Source organism: Lentinula edodes, assembly GCF_021015755.1.
Source record: "Lentinula edodes strain Le(Bin) 0899 ss11 chromosome Unknown C8R40scaffold_7, whole genome shotgun sequence".
In the NCBI taxonomy this organism is placed as follows: Eukaryota; Fungi; Basidiomycota; class Agaricomycetes; order Agaricales; family Omphalotaceae; genus Lentinula; species Lentinula edodes.
Window position 1 is genome coordinate 765669 of NW_025764313.1, and position 22369 is coordinate 788037.

A 22369-nucleotide genomic window follows, 5' to 3' on the forward strand; every position below is an offset into this window, starting at 1 on the left:
GATAAGGTCCATGCTCCCTCCTTTTCTTCCTCCACCGGACTTTTTGCTTAGCTCCGGGCCAGGAGGAGGATCGTTCCGTGTCCCTACTCTTCCACTTTTGATATGCCTCCTCTGAGTCCTTCGTTGGTTTCGGGGTTACTTTCTCCATAGCGGATCGCCCAGCCTCGAGGATTTCCTCCACCTCTTCTTCCGTGCTTTCGCTCGCGAATGCTAGCCATTCGTTGATCCCCATAAGGATTGGGTCGTCTGGCCCTAGATCTTTGTCCGAGGGGAATAACTTGTGTGGACCTGGTTGACTCGCTTCGTACTCTTCGTCCTTTACTTCCTCTAGTTTCACCCTCGTCCTTGGAGCCCTAAGGGGAGCTTCTGGAGGTTGTTGAGAAGTTTCTGGAGGTGGTTGTGGAGCTTCAGGAGGTCGTTGAGGAGCTTCAGGAGGTGATTGGAGAGTTCCTGCGTGTATTTCTTTGCCGTTTACCCCCCTCCCTAGCTCCTCAGTACCTCCCTCGGCGCCTGGTTGGACAATTTCCGACGCAAGGGCTGCTGAGATTCGAACGTTTCGGTCCTGGAATGTCAGGCAAAGTTCCTTCCAGTCAATTACTGGGTTGTGCATGCGTAGCCACGGCAGTCCTAGCACAATTGGAGCCGTGGGGTGTAATCGAGTTACTAGGAACTCCACCTTGTGTATTGTTCCATCCGCAAAACTGATCTGATCAGTGTAGGTCTGAGTTATCAATCCTGCGGAGGTAGGTTTCCCGTCGAACAGCTCCAAAGGGATACTGTTTGTTAGGTCAACCAAATTTTCTGGGTGTCGCATAGCGACAGTTTTGTCTATGAAGCATCTAGTTGCTCCACTATCCACTAGTGTGGCATATTCTTTGTCCTCATCGAGGTCTGAGAACGGAAATCGTGTAAGGATGATGAAGGAGTTGTAGGATCGGGATGTGAGACGAGCTGGCTGACTCCCCGCGAGTGCAGCTCTTATTATGGTAGGCGAAGGTGTTGCGGGGCTTCGCAGTTCGCCCTGATCTACCTCGAAGCCCCCTGCCCATTTCCCACTTCGTCCAACAGTTCTTGCTCACCTCCCTTTGGTGAGTCTAAGATGTGGACGTTCCATAGATCGTCCATTCCCTCCCGTTCTTCCACCACGATCCCGGCGCGAATCCGTTCTAAAGGACGAGTTGAATCGTCCTTACGACCTCCCCCTTGGTTGGCCGTCCCTCTTCCTCGAGTTGAATCGGCCTTGGAAGCTCTTTCTGAGCTCCCTTGATCCTCCACTGGACGTTCTAACGATTCTGGGTTAGGGCAGTCCTTTGCCCAGTGTTCCTTTCGTCCACAACGCATGCAGAGCTCCTGCCTTCGTCTCCTCCACTTCTCCGCTCTTTCCTCAGGAGTCCATTTCCTCCCAGTGTCGGTAACTCCTGCTCGGAGGACCGCTTCAGTCCATTCTCCTCCATCCCTGCAGTGACAGCAGTCCTCGTCCTCCTCTCGGTTTTCGCTATCGTAACTTTCTCCTTCCCCCCAAGCTGCAGACGCCCTTTGTCGTCCCTCTTTCCAGTTGGGCCTGTTTGGGAACCTCCCTGTCGCTGCTGGTTTCGGATTGGAGGTCCAGACATCAGCTGGATCTCGTTCCCGACGCAAGGGGGACTTGTAAGGAGCTTCCGGTGCTAATTCCAATCCGGGGAAGCGACTCAGCCATCCTTGCAGCGCTTTTTCACCGTGGAGGCTCCTCAAACTCTCCGCTTGCGCACGTACAGCTCCGTCCAACTTCGTGAACACTCGGGTCCACTCGTCGTAGGATCGAGGTTCCTCCCTTCCGGTAACAACCTGTAGAGGCAACCAGGGAGCTACCCCTTTCTTGAGGTATGTTACCAGAGCCTCGTCATTAAACCCGGTCAGAGGAGCGTATTCGTTGAAGCGAATGAAGAAGTTGGCGAAGCTTTCCTCCGGCATCTGCTTCATCCAGGCCAACCTCCTCCTTGCCTCGTCCGCCTTGTCGATGGGTCCGAATTTGGAACCGAACTCTCGTTTAAATTCTGTCCAGTCCTCGAGACAGGTGTACTCCCCCCTCAGTCGTTGCCGATTCAACGTGTCGAAGTGTGAGAGTGCTGCACCAGTGAGATGACTAGCTGCGGAAGCGCACTTGTCCTTTTCCCGAGCATAAATGGTAGGACGCACTCCAAACATCCTTTCCAAACTGAGAACCCACGTCTTCCATGCAGACCGGTCGTCACCTGCGAAGCTTTCGATCTTACCGACGTCGAGCTTCGACTCAATGGTAATCCGATTTTTTTCTTCGTTGCTCTCCCACGTACTTCGTCCCTCGTTGGGAGGTCTAGGGGCTGCCTTACGGTGCCAACCTTGTCTTGGATCGTAGTACCAGGGTTGGTCCGGGTCATAGCGTGTTGGAGGTACGTCAGGAGCTCCAGTGGGGAGCTCTCCTCTGTCCTCCTCTCTCCTTCCACCATTCCTACTCGATTGGTTCTGTTCCCCCTCATTGGAACCTTCCGAATTACTATCACCCGGTCCCCCGGAAGGTGGTGGAGGAGGAGGAGGCGGAGGTGGTGCCCCTCCCCCGCTCCTTCCTCCCTGTTCTCTTTGACCCTGTCCCCCTTGACTCAGAGGTCGTTCTCGATCTCTCGATTGACTAGAAAAATGTGGGGGAGGTACTCTAGGAGGGGGGTTAAAACCGCCTTTGCCTCCTCCCTCGTTTTCCAACGCGTACGCTCCTCCTTCTGGTCTCCCATACTCCCCTAGTTCAGCTCTTTGTACTCGGGCTCCCCACTCGTGAATACGTCGTCGGTCCACACTCGGAGTATCCGGGATCTGTCCTGCTTGTTCTTCCTGGGGGTTTCCATCCCTAGCTCCTATAGGAGTGTTTCGGTTAAAGGATATTGGTTCCGTAGCTTGCCAGCTCCTTGGCTGGGGAACTACAGGAGAAGGACCCCCCCTCGTATATTCTCTCATTACCCTAGGTGCTCGCCCGGATAATCCCGCCGTGTTTCCTGTTTTGGAAAGGGGTCCTCCAGTCGGTACTTCCCCCGCTGTGAATCCTTTCTTTACCTCGCGGAGTTGTTCCTGGAGCGTCTCAATGACCCGAGCCTGTTGTTGGATCATTGCTACCGATTCCTGAGAGCGTGCCGACTCGAACGCCATGCCAGGTCGGTTCATCTGAGCTCCCGTTACAAAGGGAGTTCCAAAAGGAGCTCCCTGCGGGGGTACCGCCTCTTCGTGAACTGCCAACGTTCTTCGTTGGTTCGGACCCCTTTGACTTTCCGTTCCCACTGCCTGAGATTGCATCGATACCGACCCTTGATACGGAATGACTGATGGATTGCTCAGTCTTGGAGGAACGTGTACAGGGTTGGGAGCCAACCGAGCTGTCAGATCTTGTCCGGAGATCCGGGATGAATGTTGTGCGCCATCTATCCTCACCTCACCAAACTGGTATCGCTGCGTCGAGACTGGGGTTAAAGGTTTCGTTTGCAGGTTAACTCTGGGGGGAGGAGTCGCATTTTGAGCCAAGGCATGTACAGTGGGGGAGGTCCCAGAGCGTAACTGGGGGCTCCTCGTGGCCGTGTTACCGGGGTTAAGGAGTTCAGGAACCTCGGTATTCCTGGGCGATGAATGTTTCTGCGCCAGGAAACGACCATCAGATCCATGGAGCTGCCCTTTCTGGTCAAATTGCTCCGGAGGGAACTCCCCTACGCTTTCGAGTTCGCATTGAACCATATACGAGGTTCCCCGATTATCCGCGACCAGTCTGCGACGGAATTCCAAAGCTCTTTCTAGATTCGATCCAGAAAGTTCCTCCGACAGCATCAGAGTGTCTGATTCCGCTAGTAGCGTCCGATGTCGGGTCTCCTGCGAACACAACATCGCTTCAGACTCCTCACTCCTCACCAGAAGCTGGTGCATATGCCTCATGGGCGTGTACGTGTATACCGTCTGTCCGTTACGGACCCGGACGGGACTATCCTGATCAGGCATTGACTCCACTGGGGCCAGGAGGTGAGCCGTGGTGTACCTCCTGCGTCTACGATTTTTTGCAGCGATTGCGTTAGCATCCTCGTTACTTTCCTCATCGATTTTAGCTGCTGCTTCCGCTAGGTTTGCGTTCCGAAGTATTTGGATCGCCTGGTAGTTCGGTATGTTCACCCTCGAAGGGGGAGGTTCAAACCGTACGGCTCCTGATCTGTAGTTAGAGGCTCGGTACAATATACGTAGCCCTGCTTCGCCACAGAATTCCTTCTCCCTTCCATGGGTATGAGGGAGGAGGGGAAGTATTCCCCTCGAGTTTCGGAACGATCGCCCGTAACGTGCCTCTGCCTCTAACAGTTCCAACATCCTCTCTGGGTCCAATAGGACGTTGTACAGCCAGAGAAAATCTGATCGGTTCGCGGGGGTCATCAGCCACTGCTGGGCCTTCTCTGGGAGGTCTATCTCCAGTTGAGTTCCCACTGTTAGGAACTGTACTCGTAGGTCTGAGAATTCGAGACCGTCTCCCAATATTTCGATCCCCATTGACTCCAATACCTCCCTTAGGACCATAGCTACATCCTCCGGGATACACTCCTGAATTCGAATGACGTCTTCCAGACGCAATGTCATTTCGGACAAGGGTTGTACTGGGAAGTTGGTCCTGCTATGGTGTATTGCGTGTGTACGCTCCCAGTTGGGCGTATTCATAGCTGGGCTCTTCAGGAGACTGGAGAGTGAACTTCCTCGTCTCGGGGGAGGAAGGTTAAGGGACTGTACTGGAGGTGTTGGTAACCTCCGAGATGAAGTCCGAGATTGTTCGGATACGGCAGGGGATACCCTCCTCTCTGGAAGTTTCTCCTGTTGTCGTACTGTGAGAGGGTCAGTACTTCCCCCTTGTATCCTTTCGATAGCGGCTACTTGACCGCTGACTCTTCCGCCCGCGTTCGAAGCTGACTCCATATCTAGCTGCGGTATCGGTCCAGGGGGAGGTCCTCTCGTTCCCCAGGTAGGGGAGTATGCGAAACCTCCCATGGGACTACTGGCAGGTTGGGCGTAACCCATGGAGGTAAACCTCCGTTGTGGTGGTCCCATCCCAGGTTCCACTGGAGGGGGCCCCTGAACTTCCGGTTGACGTCCCTCTGGGGTCCGGATGTTGCTGGCGGTTTCATCCCCGAACGACTGTTCTGGGATGGACATCAGGCGTTGACCAGCTGCCACCGTGATGACAGTGGAGCTAGCAGCCTGGTTCGATTTTTGAGCTTGTGTCGTGTTTCCACGAGATAAGGCGCTCTTTTGTTTCTTCAATTCGGTCTTGGAACTAGAAGGTCGTTCCGTTGACGTCGCCGACATTTCGTCGCGACGAGTCCGTTCGGTGACGGGAGAGCTTGGTATAATGTAAGACCTGGGTCAAAATAGGTCTTAGGGTAGGTTTTGGTATGCGGAGGTTTATGTTGTAGCGTGCTAGGAGCAGGCTGGAGCTCGAAGGGAGCTACGAGAACCGCGACCGAGGACGGGAATGACCTAGTAGTGGTTGGAACGACGAGATGGTGACCCTTGAGGGGTTCCTAGGAGGTCCAGGGAGGTCCCTAATGCGTAGGGAGGTTCGGGACGAGTGCGGGACCGTAAGATATTGCGTAGTAGGAGTTGTACTCGCTAGAACGTCAATATAGAGTCGAGTAGGTAGTTTATGCAACGGGGTCTCGAGGGTGTAAGCTCCCGAGAAGGGATATGCCAGGGAGGGTAGGTCCCTGGGGGCTAGGTTGGAGGATGGTCGTCCTCGAGTGTGGGAGGTGGTAACGGAGAAGCAGTACGTAGTTCGACGTGAGGGGTAGCTTCGACGTTACCTAGATCGAGGTCCCGAAGCTTACGAAGTAGCTAGGGAGCTCTGGGAGGTTTGGGGAAGAGTAGCTTTACCAAGCGGATAGGCGTTGGGGAGCTTTAGTAATGTTCGAGGGAGCTCGGGGACTCACTCGGAAGGCTTAGACTTGAAGTAAAAGCGTATATTCGATCGTACCGACGATCAGAGAGACAATAGACAGAAGTAGAGAGAAACAGAGGTAGAGAAACAGAGAGGAAAGAGAAATCCGTATGGTTAGCAGGTACAAAGGGACAGGGACTGGACCTATGCAAAAGGGTGTGTGTTCAAAATATACCAAGCTGGGGCTTCGGGACATTGAGGCGTTACTTAAATAGGTACGGGAAGTGAACAAGAGAACATCTGGAGGCATGAGGTAGCTAATCGGAGGGAGGGAGGTAATCGAGATTAATACTTAAAGGGGTTATCGGCTAGAGGGCTTTCGTACGCGTGTCGGGATGAAGGACGTTTGGGTAGTGGCGTCAGAAATACTTGGGGAGGTGTCGGGTGATACTTGGGGAGGTGCGGAGGACATACAGGAGGTGGTTAGGACGTATGGCAACGTGTGATGATTACTGGGACTGGTCTGGTTGTAGCCAGGGCATGACAGATACACTGTCATTAAGTACACATCTGGAAAACCTGTTTTTTTGGCTAATTCTCCTAGAGCAGCTGAAAGCACTTTTCAGCAGCCAGAGCAAGTTTAAAATTTTGATCTCAGTGCTTTGGGTGCTGGAGAGTGCTCTCCAGCCAGTACCCTTGCTCTGGCAAACACACAGGTTTTGCAGATGCATTGACATAGAGTACAACTATTTATTACAACTGCTATATTTATACATCACAACAACCATGAATTGTAAGTACTTCAAGTTGAGATGCTGACTGTCAAGCTTCATCTGCAAAACCTGGATGTTCGCGAGAGCAAGGGTACTAGCTGGAGAGCACTGTCCAGTGCTGAAAGCACTCCCAGCAGTTTTTCAGTACTGCTGGGAACACTTTCCCAGCTGGACAGTGCTCTCAGCTGCTTTCGAGCTCTTAGCCGAAAATACAGGTTTTACAGATGACTTGGGGAAACTCCTTGCAAGTAATGTACACTATAACACACTCACTGGTTTTTTAACTGTTATCCTGCACCTAATCTGCCTGAATACTATTCCAAGGTTTTATCAACAGAGCTTATCATATACATTCAAATTACAGAGGTGTTGAAATAACCACATCTGCAAAACCTGTATGTTCGGCTAAATATCCGAAAGTAGTTCAGAGCAGTTCAGAGCACTTCCCAGCAGCGAAAGCACCCAGAGCAGGCTTTGATTTTTGCTTTGGGTGCTTTCGTCGCTGGAGAGCGCTCTCCAGCCAGTATTCTTGCTCTGGCGAGTATACATGTTTTGCAGATGCACTGTAAACTGAAAATAGGAGATGTAAGTTGATAAGATGTGCCACTGGTGTAATAGCTCCCATGTGACCTCCCAATAGCTTCACGTGACCTCATTTATGAGTTTATGAATTTACGGATTTATGACTTTACCGGGTTCCATAGTACGGTAGGTCTCAGATCCCGATGCTCTTACCATGTATTGTAGCACCAGTTTTTGCAGTGGTGAATGTAAATTTGTACCTATCTCACTCACTACTCTATGAGTAGAACATGCTCAAGTAGATTAGTCGAAGAACTTGGGTGGAAACCGCAAATCCCTGTGAGCCGGCCGGCCGGCCGTGCAATGGCAGAAATTTGATTGTGAGACTGATATTTAAATCCTGTTAATACATTTTCTAAGCTTGATCAAGGATTGAGGGTAATGGCCAGTACTACTTATCTAGAGACCAACATACAACCTACTAGAGACCAATGCATAATTGCCAGAGACCAGCCAATAAGTGCTGGAGAATGACGTTTGATGCATCACGCGCATCAATTCAAGAGCATGGAATATTGAACGAAATCTGCCGTCATACTTATCAATGTACGGCGAACCTCAAGATGTTCTTCACGGGCGTTATGACAACTATCAACAAACTTATCCCATCAAGCACAGATATTGCATCTGCGTACGCAAACGCGTCGGATGTGGGGCAGGAAATGGGGGTCGCTCTGGCATTATTCTTGGCGGATTTCTTTTCGAGGCACCTGCTGATAATGGAGCGAGGTGAGTCGTTATAGCAATACACGCTAACCTGTCTTTGACTCCATATGTAGATACAGATCGTGAAGCGCTCATCAATGCCCACTTTTACCTCATCAAGATATTTCAAGTGGACGAGCGAGAAGTATTCAAGATCTGTCTTGAATACTGGTTAATACTCCTTGTAAGGTCGTACGACGAAGTGTCTATAATACCCCTCAGTACAGATCTCAGCAGACTGAAACTGCGGAAAGACACATTTAGGAAGTCTTGTTAAATTTAAGGCTCGTTGCTGTGGGGAAGATGGTTAAACCTGAAGAGGTGGGTATGTCCGGCCTTCTTACACATTCATTTTCTCTACGATTTCGCCATCACATACTTACATACTATTTCTCTTCCTTATCTAGGTCTTAGTCGTCGAGAATGAGGAAGGCGAAGTCGTCCGCGAATACCTCCAAGAAACCGACACCATTGTCCTGTACAAATCAATGCGCGAGCTCATGGTTTGCCTTAATCACTTTGGCATCGTTGATGTTGAGATAATCCTAACGCAGAAGATGGCAGCACATATTGACGGCAGTGAATGGAGTTGGGGAAACTCAAACACGATATGTTGGGCTGTTGGGAGTATAATCACGCGCGATGAGTGAGTATACAAAAATTGTACTCGTCTTCTGACATTGTATTTTTGGCTCGAAATAGACGAAGACACCAAAAAACGGGTCCTGGTCCTTGTCATTCGCGAACTCCTGGGACTCATCGAGAAAAAGTGCAGTAAAGATAACAAGGCCATGATTGCTGCAAACATAATGTACATTGTCGGCCAATACCCTCGTTTCCTTAAAGCTCATTGGAGATTCTTGAAGACGGTAGTGAATAAGTTGTTTGAGTTCATCCATGAGACGCATGAAGGTGTGTATCGTTCACTCGGAACACATTTGGGCACTGGTATCTCTGTGCCCAATTTCACTCATACACATATGCTTTCAGGTGTTCAAGACATGACCTGTGACACGTACATGAAAATCACTACAACTTGCGGGAGACAAGTTTGTCGTTCGACAGCCTATCATTATCTCTTGTAAGTTTCAATCATTCCAGGACCGAGTAGGAACCACATTACTGATAGTTACCATTCTCTTTAGGCCGAGGCCCCAATGATCACAGCATAAGTTTTTCCATCAAGCGAAACGTCTTGTATGTTTGTTTGTAGCTGGATGTTGGTTTTCACTTCTCTCGTTTCCGAAAATCAACCCGACACCGAACCTTTGACGGTCTATACATTTAGTGTGAGTTTTTTTCCCGCGTTGATTTTGAGAGAAATGGCCTTCTATATACTGACTTTAAACCAGGTCCTTCCGGCGATCTTTGCTGCCACAACTCAGGAGCTTGGGAGTAAGTAAGTACGTTGGATCCACGGTCACCTTTAACAACGAGTTGGTCAAGTTGTGCCCTGTCTACGTGACTCTCAAGGAAAAACAACTCTGTAGCTGACATCACCGTTCAACAATCATACTTGTGCAATGAAGGTGGCATGTACCCGCATTGCACGGTGTCCTGATAGTGGTACATCCCACAGGAATATCCCCTCTTCCTTCATGACGTCAGCTACAGGGATGTGATTCCATGAGATAGAACCTTCCAGGTTTCGCACTTTCGAACTTAAGGACCTCTGCGTAGTCCTAGGTTTTTCTTACCCCTTGCCGGGTGGACCTTCGGGTAGTTCCCATTTGCTTGCAGAAGCCTGAGCTTGCGAACCCTGGCTTCATGCCTTCCCTCCTCTCCCAATTTTTCCCCCGGAAACCAAATTTACTCTCCACCGCTACCTCACCTTCAACGCCTTTGAGGACGCGAAAAGGCTTCACTGGTACCCGGCGACCTGATTGTTAACTTCCCCCCACCACAAGAATTTATATACCTACGCGATCTTCCAAGCGGGGTTCAGTACCCATCAAAAGGTATCTAAGAAGGGGCAAGAAAGGGTATGCAGTCTTCAGGTGAGTTTTTTATGTGATCCCTGGGTACTATGGCTCAAGGATTTTGGTGGCAGCCTGGTATCCAATCCGTTCCAAACGGTTGCTCAACTGTAGTCCCTAACGGCGCCTTGACTTGGCTGGTCCTGCTTCCCCCTTTCTATACCCGAGAGACCGTTTCCTATAACGCCGGCCGATGGAGGGTGCGCTGTCCTTGCACCCACGACCACTACGACTACCGTAACAGGCTGACTTCGACAAGACACCTCTCCGCGGTTTCTTCATTCTCTGCCTCACTGCCCTTGCCATCTTCGTCTACCACATCATCTTCGACAACCAATTATACGCAGATTATCTGGACTACGCAGCTTCTGCGTCTTATATTGATGAAATTTTGGAATACTGTCCGAACCCAACCCCTACCTTTGCCGAAGTTCTCTATCTCCCATTCGCCTACATCTACATACCCAAGTTCACCTCTGCCCTCGGCGTCCCCAATTTCAACATACTTTCAGAAGGAAAGAAGGAAAGATGATGAGCTGGAGACTTTATATGATGAGGTCTGGACGAAATGGCACTGGAGGGTTGAGAAACTTCGAGAACGCACCAGGCGTTGAGGCGATGGCTATGGAGCAGGCCTGAGCTCCCCAACCAGCAGGACCAGCTCATACCTTGCTCCTCCGACCTCAACAACGTCATATTCATTAGTAAATTCGACTTCTTTGTGGATTCGCAACTCCATCATCCATACCCCGACCTCCCTCGCTTCCAGGTTCATCTCTAGCGTATCCACCTACTCCGAGGAGTTCATGTCCTCTGCATTTATTATTGCCGTTTTCAAAATAATGCTGACTTTTCGCGACAGTTCACCTACACAGATAGATGGATAGATAGATACACGGCGCCATCCGAAGATGTGGTCCCAAACGCGGAACAGCCGGTCTCGAGGCACTGGCGGCAGCGAGCTCAACCCGCAAGGAGATGGTAGACTACCGCCAGGTCAACAAGGCAGAGGTACATAGTACAGAGATGAGAGTGTAGAGTAAGAGTAATAGTACAAATAAAAATAATCAATAACTGCCCAGATACGACATTTACGCCTCCTCGTCGCTAGTTACACCCTCCTCCTCACCATCTCAATCTTCCATTGTGAAGTGCTTCCATAGAACGATAGCCTCAATAATGAAGCGAGCCGCGGGACGGACAGAGTTCCAACTGAAAATGAAGGACTTAAGGTAGGAGAGGGATTCAGAGTTTGTGAAGGACGATGAGGAACTCAATCTCGGTGAGAAAACATTCAGGAACCACGCGGAAACCAGGGACAGACATGCACTGGAGAAGTACGTGCTGTGAAAGACTCAGGTTGACCGGGAAGTTTGCAGGCGCGACACTGTTTCGATGGACAGTCCACGGGTTCAAGAGGATGAATGCGAGTGGGTGAGGCACGGAATGTCAGCGGGACCATATCACCACACACTGGCAGTAAACGCGTAAGGGTGAGCCGATGGTTGGAAGTCGATACTAGGGTGAGGTAATGACGGAGGGTTCGTGCCTGGTATTTAGGTGGACCTGTCGCACAAGGTTCACGACGGCATCGAAGCAGAGAGAGGCGATTGCTGCTGTCGATTTCGCTTTGGAAAAATAGGTTGCATTGGTGAAAAACAGATTTGATTAATGACAGAACAGCTTGCTCAGAGAGCTGGGCAGTGTCCACATTTGCAATCCGCGGAAATCATAGGCGCACGCGGGGCGCACGTGAGGCTTATGCAGGCAAATACAAAACCTTCGTCTTAAACTTTTCCGAATTGCCATTCTCATTGAACACTGGATAAAATTCTTCCTGACACCGTCGCAGTCTCTTATAGATCAAGGTATGCATTCAGCCCCTCTATAACCTGCTGAGCTCTCATCCCGTATACCAGTCCCACCCCTTCAACAACAACACACGATTTTGCATGATTTTTGCGCGCGGATATTAATTGAAATTAAGTAAGTGCTAGATGCGTGAGCTGATTTACCCTGTAAAAGCTATAACATAATGGATCATTTAGTGCCTGTTATCCATAATCAAGATGATGAGCCTTCTGGTAGTTGGAGCAATGTACATTCGGAGTCCCTTCCTGAGGGTTCTGATGGACCTCCGCCGCTTACATTTATTGACAACCACAGTAGCGAATGCTTTGAGGACCATGGAGCTCTGCTCAGACCTTGCACGACCTCCGGGCAATTCGTCTTTGAGCTAGGATGGTTTGTTCTCTCAAAGCTAGTTCCGATGCCTAGCGATCGGGAAAAGGTGAAAGCCTGACATTACATTTGCAATAGAAAACTGACCTCTTGCGCCAGATCTTAATGCCTGTTAAAGGATACATTTCTCATTCTGGAGATGTACCATCGCCCATTGAGAAACCACCGCCAGAAATAATGTTAGAGATTTTCCAATTTTACATCTCTTGCAATATTAGGTGCGAGCCTTGGACGGATCATTCTCTTCAAATATTTGGCCTTCTCTCTGCTTCACGCCGACCTTGCCTCATGGTAGGCTGCCCAGCTCTACAACTCGCGAAGGTTTGTTCAAGCTGGCGTAAAACAGTGTTGGGTAATTCCTCTCTGTGGTCGTCGTTGTATATCGAAACCGAGTCGTTAAACACCTATCCACAACTCGCGTCGTTGGTCAAGCTGTACATTGTATACTCTCGTTCTGCGCCACTCACCTTCTTCATACGTACACAAGCAGAAGCGACCCATGAGATGAACCAGACCCTCAACCTCCTTATAGAAAACTCAAAGAGGTGGAAAAGTGCCAAAATAGACATTGCAGATTCAGGGTTCACACCGAATTTTTTGCTTAGTCGAAGCCTCAAAAATACGTGTGGAATCTTGGAGCTCTCTGTACCAACTCCCAACCTGGAGGATTTAGAAATTGACAACCATAATTGGCGTAATACTGCCTGCAAAATATTTCCTGTTTGCCCTAGGTTGAAGAAGTTTACTGCTAATCATCTATCTTGGGGCCCTGCTTTTACTGGCCATAATTTCTTCGAGCTAGTTGAGCTCCATATGGGCTCTGACGGTGGCCTTTTTGGGCCCTCCATTGCTCATTTTTTGCTGGGAATGCCTTCCTTGCAAACAGCCAGTATAGCAAAGTTTTGCAAAACTGATGATGTTGCTGCTGAATTAACCAGTCCGCATGAATCTTCTGTTACCTCCTTGAGAATCTGGACCGGTACGTTCCAGTGTCCAACTGCATGGAGGGGACTTGAGTTTCCTCAGTTGAAGACCCTGGAAGTTTTTCACCCTGCCACAACAATAGATCTAGAATATACTTGTTTCACATCAATACTGCACTCTGCTTCTTCATTACAGGTATTGGAACTCAAATGCCTTCCAGAAGAGATGGCTGTTGCCTTTCTTGCTGCATGTCCATCGATAAGCACTCTGAGCCTTCTACTTCAATACCCTGATGGCACCGAACTACTTAAACGGATGATGCTAGGCTTAACTGAATATCCTATTGCCTCAAAGCTGTCATCGCTCATTATCCGCGTATCTACCCTTAATTATCGATTCTTGCAAATGCCTGGTTCGCACCTCAGACTTCGCCAATTTCGAACCCAATTATCAGAAACTCTACGTCTACTACTAAAATCTAGAAGTGCTTCACTGCAGTCTGGTCTCCATTGCTCATCGTATCATCTGGAGCACTTTGTCTTAGATGTGACCGACGTCGATGAAGGCAGGGAAGAGGCCTGGTCCAAGCTGTCCTTGCTGGCACCAGGGTTCAAGACTTTCAAAATCATACGCCGAAGGTTCCGAGTCGGAAACGAATGGACTTCGGAATCACTTCAAAGCGCTCTAGAAATGTGAATCTGAGATGATTGCAGCTGTAATGCTTTTTCTGAGGTAATGTACAATCTCAGTCATGTACTCATCTTTCTGCGATGCTCATTAAGAACAGTTCATTGGGAGTAGCAACGACATCACAGAAGAAACGACAAAAGTCATTAGAATTTGGGTCCTTGTTGGCCATTTGATCATGAAAATGGGAAATCTTTATGTATCATTTCAATAACGTGAAAAATATGCTACATAAATTATCACGAATGTGAATTTGCCGTGCGTAGTCTGTGTGGAAATGGAATGGATACAGTGTGCAATATGTATGATGTTCCTCTGTTGAAGTTACATTACGTGTCACACCGAAAGTTACGAGGCTGTAGTTTACGGAAGTATCGTCCTTATGTACGGTACTTCATACAAAATTTGTTTCCTTTTATGGCAGTAGTTTCGCCTTATTTGGCGAAATGTAACAGTGAGTTGAATTGAATTGAATTTATGTGACTTGCACGAGACCTTAATCAGCACCACTGTGACTATGTGACTGTTCATCCTACGTGCCACTCTACTTCTTCGCTTCAGATGTGATACCTTGTTTACGCTTTTCATACGACCAGTAACACACATTACTACTCACACGCTCCTTCCCTTTCGTTACCGTTCTCGTCGTTTTCGATATCCATTCCCTTCATTCGCATCCTGGCATCTTCTTCGCCGTCTTCGTTGTCATTTTCGTCGTTTTCGATATCCGAAGCTATTCGTGCGAAAAACGAGGAAGATATATTTGCCTGAGCCTGAAGAAAAATTATCTTTGGGCCTATGTACAATAACACATACTACTGTGAGTATAATCATCGAATCCGTCCCACTCTCTTTCACCGGCAAGATATTTGATGGTTCTGCGCATTCAAGACAATCGACGTTATTAGCTTTCCTCCGACTCTTCTGACTCCCAATCTTCAGAAGATGCTTCCTCTAGTGTTACTTGCCACTCGTGACCCCAAGTCTTGAGTTCTTCTTGGTTGAACTGGTGCATGATCATAACTACTTTCTCGTATGAGAAATTTCCGCCTAGGGTATCCTCGTCAAAAAATGGCACCTTGGGTGGTCGCCTCCCTGGCTTGAGCGGTCGTGATGCTGCTAACACTGCGTACTTGTGATTCTCAAGGTTGAAGATACCACGACGCAAATTTTCTTGAAGGGCGGCCAACCACAAAGTGAAGCCGCTGAAGAAGGGCTGCGGGAAGGCTCGCCACGTCCCATTGTAAATAATCTTCGATTTTCTCCCGTCAAGAAAGCTATCGTCCTCTTTGTGCCACTTCTCATAACGATGGTCTCCAGTAGAAGGAAAACGGACCTTCTCAGCAGGACTGGAATAAAGGGAAACCAGTAAGAGAATATCGTAGAAGACAGACTCCAAATCGTGGCGGAACCGATGTGGACCTTGCCACTGAGACGAGTGTTGTTCATGCGCCATGTACGGTTTGGTGCCCATTCGGAACTTGGATGTCGACTCTTCATTTTGCGTGTTCAACCAGCTCGCAAGATCCCAATCATTTAATACACCGTATTTCTGCCCATTCTTTTCGCGGACCATGATATTACCCTCACTGATATCGCGATGAAGGATTTGAGGATATTTCCAAGCCCAATGATGACCTAGGGAATTGGGTGTAAGATAGATGATAGCGAGGATGAATGTAACTCACATTGGACAATATCATAGAACACTTGCGCACATTCCCTCTCAGTCTTCAAAGTTGACAGCGGTTGCAATTCCTCCAGAATGATGCCACGCACGACACACATCTCGTACTCTTCCCCGAAAATTTCCTTCAACTGAGCCTGCGGCGACTCCGCAGAAAACTCGATGTCGAATTTTCATATCTCGAATTGTTAGCAGTGAAAATGTAATTTACATTTATGATGGTATGTTCAACAATGGTGTACCTGTACTTGAACATTCCAATCTCAATGAGATAGATTGGGCCCAATGTCAGTCAGGTTCTGCTTCTGCTGTGATTTATTCCAGATCTAATAATTAATTATGCCAGTAGTCAATTCATATCATATATTATTTTTCATTCTATGCAACCAAAACAACCAGCCGAGTTTTGCCATGCTGTGCAGTGGCCTACAATCGCATGTAGAAAAAATTCTGTCCAGCGGAATCGTGACTTGATTACTATTTATTCATCTGCATCGATAACAATGTAGATAGTCTGAATGAATCAAAAGTTCTCAACATCGTGTATATAATAAACAAAATTATCTCAATCGTGGAAACATCCAGTTGGATGGAAGCACGGTCTGAATCTTTTTGTTTCTAAGCCAGTGAATCTACAACTAAATTTACAAATCTCTCAAACCGATTTGAAAAGAGTGAAAGGAAGGCTCTCGGTGCCCTTGGAAACACTGATGAATAAAGACTTATCAGTGTAGCAGAGAGCTTGATTGAAATATGAACAATCCTCAGGTCTCTTAGAAAACACGCCGGAAGGAGAAAAAATTCCGCTCGACGGAAATACCAAAATTCAGTGCAACTGATATATCATGTGACCGGCGATATGCCTGATATAGCTTATCCGCAGTCACATGATATATCAGTTAAGCTGAATTGTTACGATTCCGTCGAGCGGAATTTTTTCTCTTTCTGGGGTGAAAGATGAAACCTCAACTGAACCATCATATATCAATGTGACTGATAAGACACTCCCGCGTGATGAACAAGACGCAGACGCAGACGCAATTAAACCCCGGCGTCAGAACTGCTAGCCACCGACTCCGCTGCAACATAAGCCTACGAAGATAAAGAACCTTATCGAGAAGTAGTGAGGCATATAGAGGTGTTTCCTCTGTACGTTCTCGGAGTGGATGAAGTCGAAGAGGTCCTAGTCTAGCCTGTTTGGCGCGGAAAAGATATATAGATCATCTACGCTGGGTTGAAATTTGAAATGGGACGGTGGCCTTAGATGTTACCGTACTTAATCTCAGCTCGTCTATTGTAAGCTCACTTTATAGAAATTATACTGTAAGTATTTCATACAAATTACGGTCCTGATCCGACTGCTGGCCAGACTAAGCCGAGCCGTTCGACGCAGCTTCCTTCACCTTCAACAATATATCCTGCGATCTCCTGCCACTCCCGTCGCAGCTATCGTCCACGCTGGCATACTCCGCTCGTTCAATCTCGACCTCCCGACTTCATTGAAAGTCAAACAAGTGGATTGGAATGGAGAGAATGAACTTGGCAGATATTAAGAAGCGGCTGATTGGATGGAAGAAGAGCGTGGATGGATGGGAGAATATAGGTAAATGGTCAACGGAGTTCAACAAGGTCATTGTGTTTTGCAGTGAATCCGCGAAGGTCGATAATGTACGCACAAATCATGGTCGATGAGCCGAGGAACATTGCAGACTTTCTACGCAGTGCAGGGAGGATGGGAAGAGCAAGTACGGCTTCGAAGGGTTCGTAGTCGTTTTGGTAGGGGAAGAAGGAACGTAAGTCAAGGAAGGAGCGTGAGTCGAAGAAGGAGCGTGAGGAATGAGCGTGAGTCGGAGAAGGAACGCGAGTCAGAGAAGGAGGGTGATGGGAAGAGCAGGTACAGAAGGAGTCGTAGTCTTTTTGGTAGGGGAGGAAGGAACGTGAGTCAAGAAAGGAGCAGGTACGGAAGGGGTCGTAGTCGTTTTTGGTAGGGGAGGAAAGAACGTGAGTCAAGGAAGGAGCGTGAGTCGAAGAAGGAGCGTGAGGAAGGAGCGTGAGTCGGAGAAGGAACGCGAGTCAAAGAAGGAACGTAATTCAAGGGAAGAAGGGACTTCGTATGTCGGGTAATCCAGAACGCCGAACAATAATACTCCGTCTGATTCATCTTTGAGTGTTCTTGAGTCTTCGAGAACCTTGAAGTCTAAGGGCTTGAATTAACATGAGGAGAGCTTGAGGAGAGCTTGTGAAGGGCTTGATCTGGTTGCACAATTATCAACCTTTGATTACGAGTGCTTTGAGTCTGGAGTTTCGTAGAATATTCGATCAATAGAAGAACTCGAGAGTAGGAAAAACGCACATACATAATCTTATCGATCTTGTTTCCAAAGCGGAGGATCATTTTTTATTTGATTCTATGGAGAGGTGGGTAGCTAGGTTTTGGGATGTGTTGGATCGGGGGAAGGTAAGTAGGGCGTATGAGTATGTTGACAGCAGCAGGAAAAGACGATCTGTACGCTACAATATACTAAAACTGTTAAGGCGTCAGTGAGAACATTTTAGGCAAACAGGAATTCGCGTACCTTCATGCGACAGCAGCCCATAATAGAATAGGTTCAACGATCGTACTCCAAACGATGGGCAAAGTTTCGGAGAAAACGAATTGTTCGATGTGTTTTCGTTGACCTTGCATTGATTGAACATGAAAAGGAAGTGAACGAAATGAGGTCACGTACAATTTCGACAGTACGCACGCGGGCGATCAATGCACGCCATCTCGAGCAAAAGATGCGCTAACGACTCTGATACGCGAATGGGATAGACGCATAGAAAAATAAAGGAAAACTTACCCGCCCTTCGCCTGTTAGCGACCCGGATTGGCGGAAGCCATATCCTCCATGAGTCAGGACAATCTCTATCCCATTCTTCTCGCCGACGAATGAAGTCCTTCGACATGCCCACCTTCCACACATTGAGATGGACAAAGGCGTAAAGATATCCTTCCCCATCTGTATCCGAAATCCTCCGCATCTCGCGCTTGTTGTAGCGCCATTGTAATTCCTCGAACGACCGACGCATATTTATCGTGAAGGAAGAAAGATAGAGATCCTTGAAGGGAGGGTGCGAGAGATGGCGCTGTGTGTGATTGCGTAGGGCTGAGACGAGAAACAAAGCATGAAATATATGACGAATGACGTCCCGGAGCTGTGTGGAAGGCAGCCAATGGATTGTAGCCGTGGGTGTTGCGAAGTCCCGATGCGAAGGAAAAGCGCCGTCGACAAATGGTGACAGCCTCTCGTTGATGTGCTTGTAACGGATGTAAACGTGTAAAAAAAGCTCTGGTGTACAAAAATGAATACAATGTCAAAATAATCTTGCCCTACGTACCCTCTGGCAGAATCAAGGCTCTGGATGAGCTTCTTGACATTCCACATCTGGATGTTCTGCTCCGCAGCGTCCTGACTCATTCTGGGCAACGACGAATCTTCCTTGAATTATGCAGAAGATGTAGTTGGAAACCCTGGGTGTAAGAACGGAAAATTTTGAAATGAAAATGAAAAGTTCGCTTTGCGACATCCAACTCACCTTCCTGCAGATTAGCTGCAGATTAGCAGCTAAATACGACACCAAAGGCTTGATTGCATCATCCTTCGTCCACAGCGCTTTTGCACCAGCTTTCAGTGCGTCCATCAGGAAGGGCAAAGTAGACTCCGGATTTTGAGAATCCGGGCCATGGACATCACTGTACCAATCCGTCTGTAACACGAAAAGCAATCTTCGTACTAGTCCGATTTTGGCGAACTGCTGCTTGACCTTGAACTGTCTATATCGACTTGATTCGAGGAGAGTGAGAAAATGTTCCAAGTGAACACGTTGAATGTCTTTTCGAGTATGGCACCATAGTTCAAAATCAAGTACTAGAGCTCGGTTAGCGGTGTTGACGATGGTTGATTGGCGGTAGCAGTATAAGCCAAGGATTGAGGAAGGATGGAAGATTGGAAGAACATACTCTGGAGACCGGGAGTTCAAACCGAAAAACTCAAAAACCGTCTCAGAGCTGATCATGTTGATCATATCTGCCTTGGAACGAAGTGTATCCGCAAGGATGTCATAGCTACCTGGTGGAAGACATGGGGATGGTCAGCCAAATGAAACGCGACGAATGAACTACACGGAACCACAAAATGCACGTAACCGTTCTATATCTTCCGAATTCTAGTGCCAACTGTTCTTCATCCCGTCCGTCACCACGCCAAGTGCTCTAGAAAGTTCATGGGGAGTCTATTAGGAATAGATGGAAGGAATCGGTGAACTCGTGGAAAATATCGAATAACCCAAAAGCCAATCCCCTAAACACACCTTTGCCTGAACTAATCTCAGCGCGACAGCTGCTCCTCCGAGCCTCCAAAGCGTATAAAACAATTGGCTTTCATCAAGAAGACATCACCGCTCACAACGAAGTCTTTACTAGATGGTTCTCCGCTCCCAGTTCCGTGCGCGCTTTTCTGTCCATTCCCATACCCACTTCGCTGACCCTGCCCGCTTGCTCCCATTCCCATATCCACTGCCATATGCGCTTCTCTTTCCGCTGATCAAACCACTCCTCTGTCCATTTCCTCCAACAGCGCCTCCTCCTCCAGTGGGGCCACCTCCCCCCAACGTCGGTATCATCCCACCCTCTGCGAAGCCTGACTCCGCTGCAAGACGATCGGTAGGCGGACAGTGTGCAACATAAGGGATGGATCATTTGAGAGCTGCAACTTAGTCTATACACCTGTCATTCTCTCATACTACATAATGTACTAAAGGAATGGAAAAAAGAATCAGAAATAAAATCTCCTCATTTATATGAATTACCTTGATTCCCCTCGACGCTCGTGCAACTTTCCTAATAGTGCCTTGACCGGTCAATGCTTCGTGCCAATTTTTCGGCTTGAATCTCGACAAGCGTTTCTGCATAATCAATGGGCCAGATGACAGGATTTGGACTATTTGGAAGATCCGGTAACGCTTCTGGCACTCCGGGCGCAGGTGGATCCGTAACCCTCCAGCGTACCGAAAAAGAAGTCTTTGTAGCATCTAGTTACAAAAGTTTCAGTTAGTAAACAGACAAAATTGACAATGCAATTCGCAGTCAGGATGTAATGCATATGATAAGCAAAGCAATAAGCTGACCTACCGAACAATAGCAGTGTCGGAACCTGCTTGAGCGCGCTTTTGATCATCAAGCTCTCACATAGTTCGACGATGTCGCCGTCGTTCGGGACGCAGCATTTCCAGAAGAGTTTCACGGTTTCCGTAGACGCCATGGTGCAAGTTGCACTTATTATCTCAAATTGAAAGCCGTGATGGCGCACAGTACACATGTGATCGGGGTTTTGCTTCTTTATATAGAGCCTTCGAATAGATTCACTGAACCGGCTTCCAGGAAAGGAAAACCGAGACCCAGAAAAGGATCAGGAAGGCAGCACATTTGCCGTTTAGTACTGGAAGTTGCATATATGACTGGTGGCTCTTTATCTTCGCGCCTTATCAACATCCATGAACGACTTCGCAATGTCTGTATCTGTGAGTGCTAAAATCGTACAGACAACGATACAGTCAATCATACGGTCTCAGCTCGAGCGTTCATCCATGGCCAGCGGCTCCTTTGTATACGAAAACCGTACAGTGTGGGATGTGGAAGACTCCTGGAATCTTCTGACCTGGCAGGATTTCGATGACAACGGGCCTCAGTTGCCACAGGCCGCCTTGGCGGTAGACCAGGGCTCGTCGGTGACGCAGTCTGGACAGCTTCCATCGCCCTCGAATCATCCCACATATTTAAAAGATTCTCAGAGGACTCTCTCTCCGAGCAACTACAGTATCCCCCACCCCGTCGCTCTCCTCAGTAATGATCCTGGTAATAACCACAATGACGCAAGTATTTTATGCAATTCGGAAACTCTTCAGGAACCGCGTCGACATGACGACGACGACGATCCCATGTATTCGCAAATCCAGCGAGCGATGATGTCGCCGACGGAGAAGGGTCCGCACCGAAAGGAAACATTTAACTCCAATGCACGCTTCCTTACAAATGCTACACCTTCAGCGCAAGTTGTGGACAGAGACTGGCCGGTTTCCTCAACCCAAATCATCTAAACTCAGCCAATCCGTCGAATTTTTCCCAAACACCCGCCGTCGTCTCCAAATCACACATGACATGCCTACTTTCCCACCTCTTTTCACTGCCCTACCGCGACTGCCGTTCGCTTCAGTGCCGTTTGCATTTTCGCAATTCATCCTCATTGAAGCGCTGCAGCATCAAGTTGTCAAACGGCGAAGTTTCTTCATCTATCACGCCGATGTAGGGTGTGTCAAAGAAGTCAGATCTAGAGCTTTGTAGATGCCGGAAAGAGGGACCAGAAGGAGGAAATGTAGAAGAGCGGAGACTCTCGAACTCATCAGAGTTACCTTGTGTGCAGCTCTGACAATCCCAAAGTATGCACGGCTAACTTGGAGGAACTACATACAAGGATTGTAACAACAGAGCACATATGTAATAACGGTCTTCACCGCAAACTTAGTACATACTTAGATCTTGCACGATGCGTCTCTGTATTTCGCGTCTGCTTTTTTGTCTCTGTATTTCGTGTCTGCGTCTGCGTCTCTGTATTTCGCGTCTGCGTCTGTTTAATGACTCGACTCGGGGGCGCATTATCAATTGAGTTAATATCTGAAAATTCTTTTGTATGTTCACTCGTCCTGAATGACCTGAAGAGTGCTCAAATTTCATTCAAATTTCCTGCCGCATAGATATCCTTTGATCCATTTTGTTTCTCAAGGGCACTATGATGCTTCCTTTCATATCTATGGAATCAACCTGGGAAAATTGTCAATACGCTTGTGAAATCTTCACTTT

The 22369-nt window shown here is 48.2% G+C and overlaps 5 protein-coding genes across 5 annotated transcripts; 3 read left to right on the forward strand and 2 right to left on the reverse strand.

Annotated features, from left to right (window-relative positions):
• Window positions 1-7814: 7814 nt before the first annotated feature.
• Window positions 7815-10464, forward strand: C8R40DRAFT_1167745 (armadillo-type protein; the record flags this gene model as incomplete). The annotated part of the gene is made up of 10 exons (XM_046231073.1): window positions 7815-7980; window positions 8031-8158; window positions 8221-8277; window positions 8364-8583; window positions 8659-8868; window positions 8947-9037; window positions 9170-9245; window positions 9309-9351; window positions 10047-10132; window positions 10192-10464. 10 exons carry the CDS (start codon window positions 7815-7817, stop codon window positions 10462-10464), a joined length of 1350 nt encoding a protein of 449 aa, XP_046089414.1.
• A 1503-nt stretch (window positions 10465-11967) lies between these two features.
• Window positions 11968-13793, forward strand: C8R40DRAFT_1167746 (uncharacterized protein; the record flags this gene model as incomplete). Its single annotated transcript, XM_046231074.1, has 2 exons — window positions 11968-12222; window positions 12273-13793. 2 exons carry the CDS (start codon window positions 11968-11970, stop codon window positions 13791-13793), a joined length of 1776 nt encoding a protein of 591 aa, XP_046089415.1.
• Window positions 13794-14688: 895 nt separating this feature from the next.
• On the reverse strand, window positions 14689-15617 carry C8R40DRAFT_1038543 (uncharacterized protein; the record flags this gene model as incomplete). The annotated part of the gene is made up of 2 exons (XM_046223764.1): window positions 14689-15422; window positions 15473-15617. Coding segments are annotated over 2 exons (879 nt in total), but the record flags the coding sequence as incomplete, so codon positions are not given.
• Window positions 15618-18049: 2432 nt separating this feature from the next.
• C8R40DRAFT_1167748 (uncharacterized protein) lies at window positions 18050-20774 on the reverse strand (the record flags this gene model as incomplete). The annotated part of the gene is made up of 10 exons (XM_046231075.1): window positions 18050-18150; window positions 18219-18266; window positions 18315-18620; window positions 18661-18803; window positions 18853-18953; window positions 19051-19583; window positions 19692-19746; window positions 19825-19891; window positions 19934-20162; window positions 20645-20774. 10 exons carry the CDS (start codon window positions 20772-20774, stop codon window positions 18050-18052), a joined length of 1713 nt encoding a protein of 570 aa, XP_046089417.1.
• A 247-nt stretch (window positions 20775-21021) lies between these two features.
• On the forward strand, window positions 21022-21609 carry C8R40DRAFT_1167749 (uncharacterized protein; the record flags this gene model as incomplete). Its single annotated transcript, XM_046231076.1, has 1 exon — window positions 21022-21609. One exon carries the CDS (start codon window positions 21022-21024, stop codon window positions 21607-21609), a length of 588 nt encoding a protein of 195 aa, XP_046089418.1.
• Window positions 21610-22369: the final 760 nt, after the last annotated feature.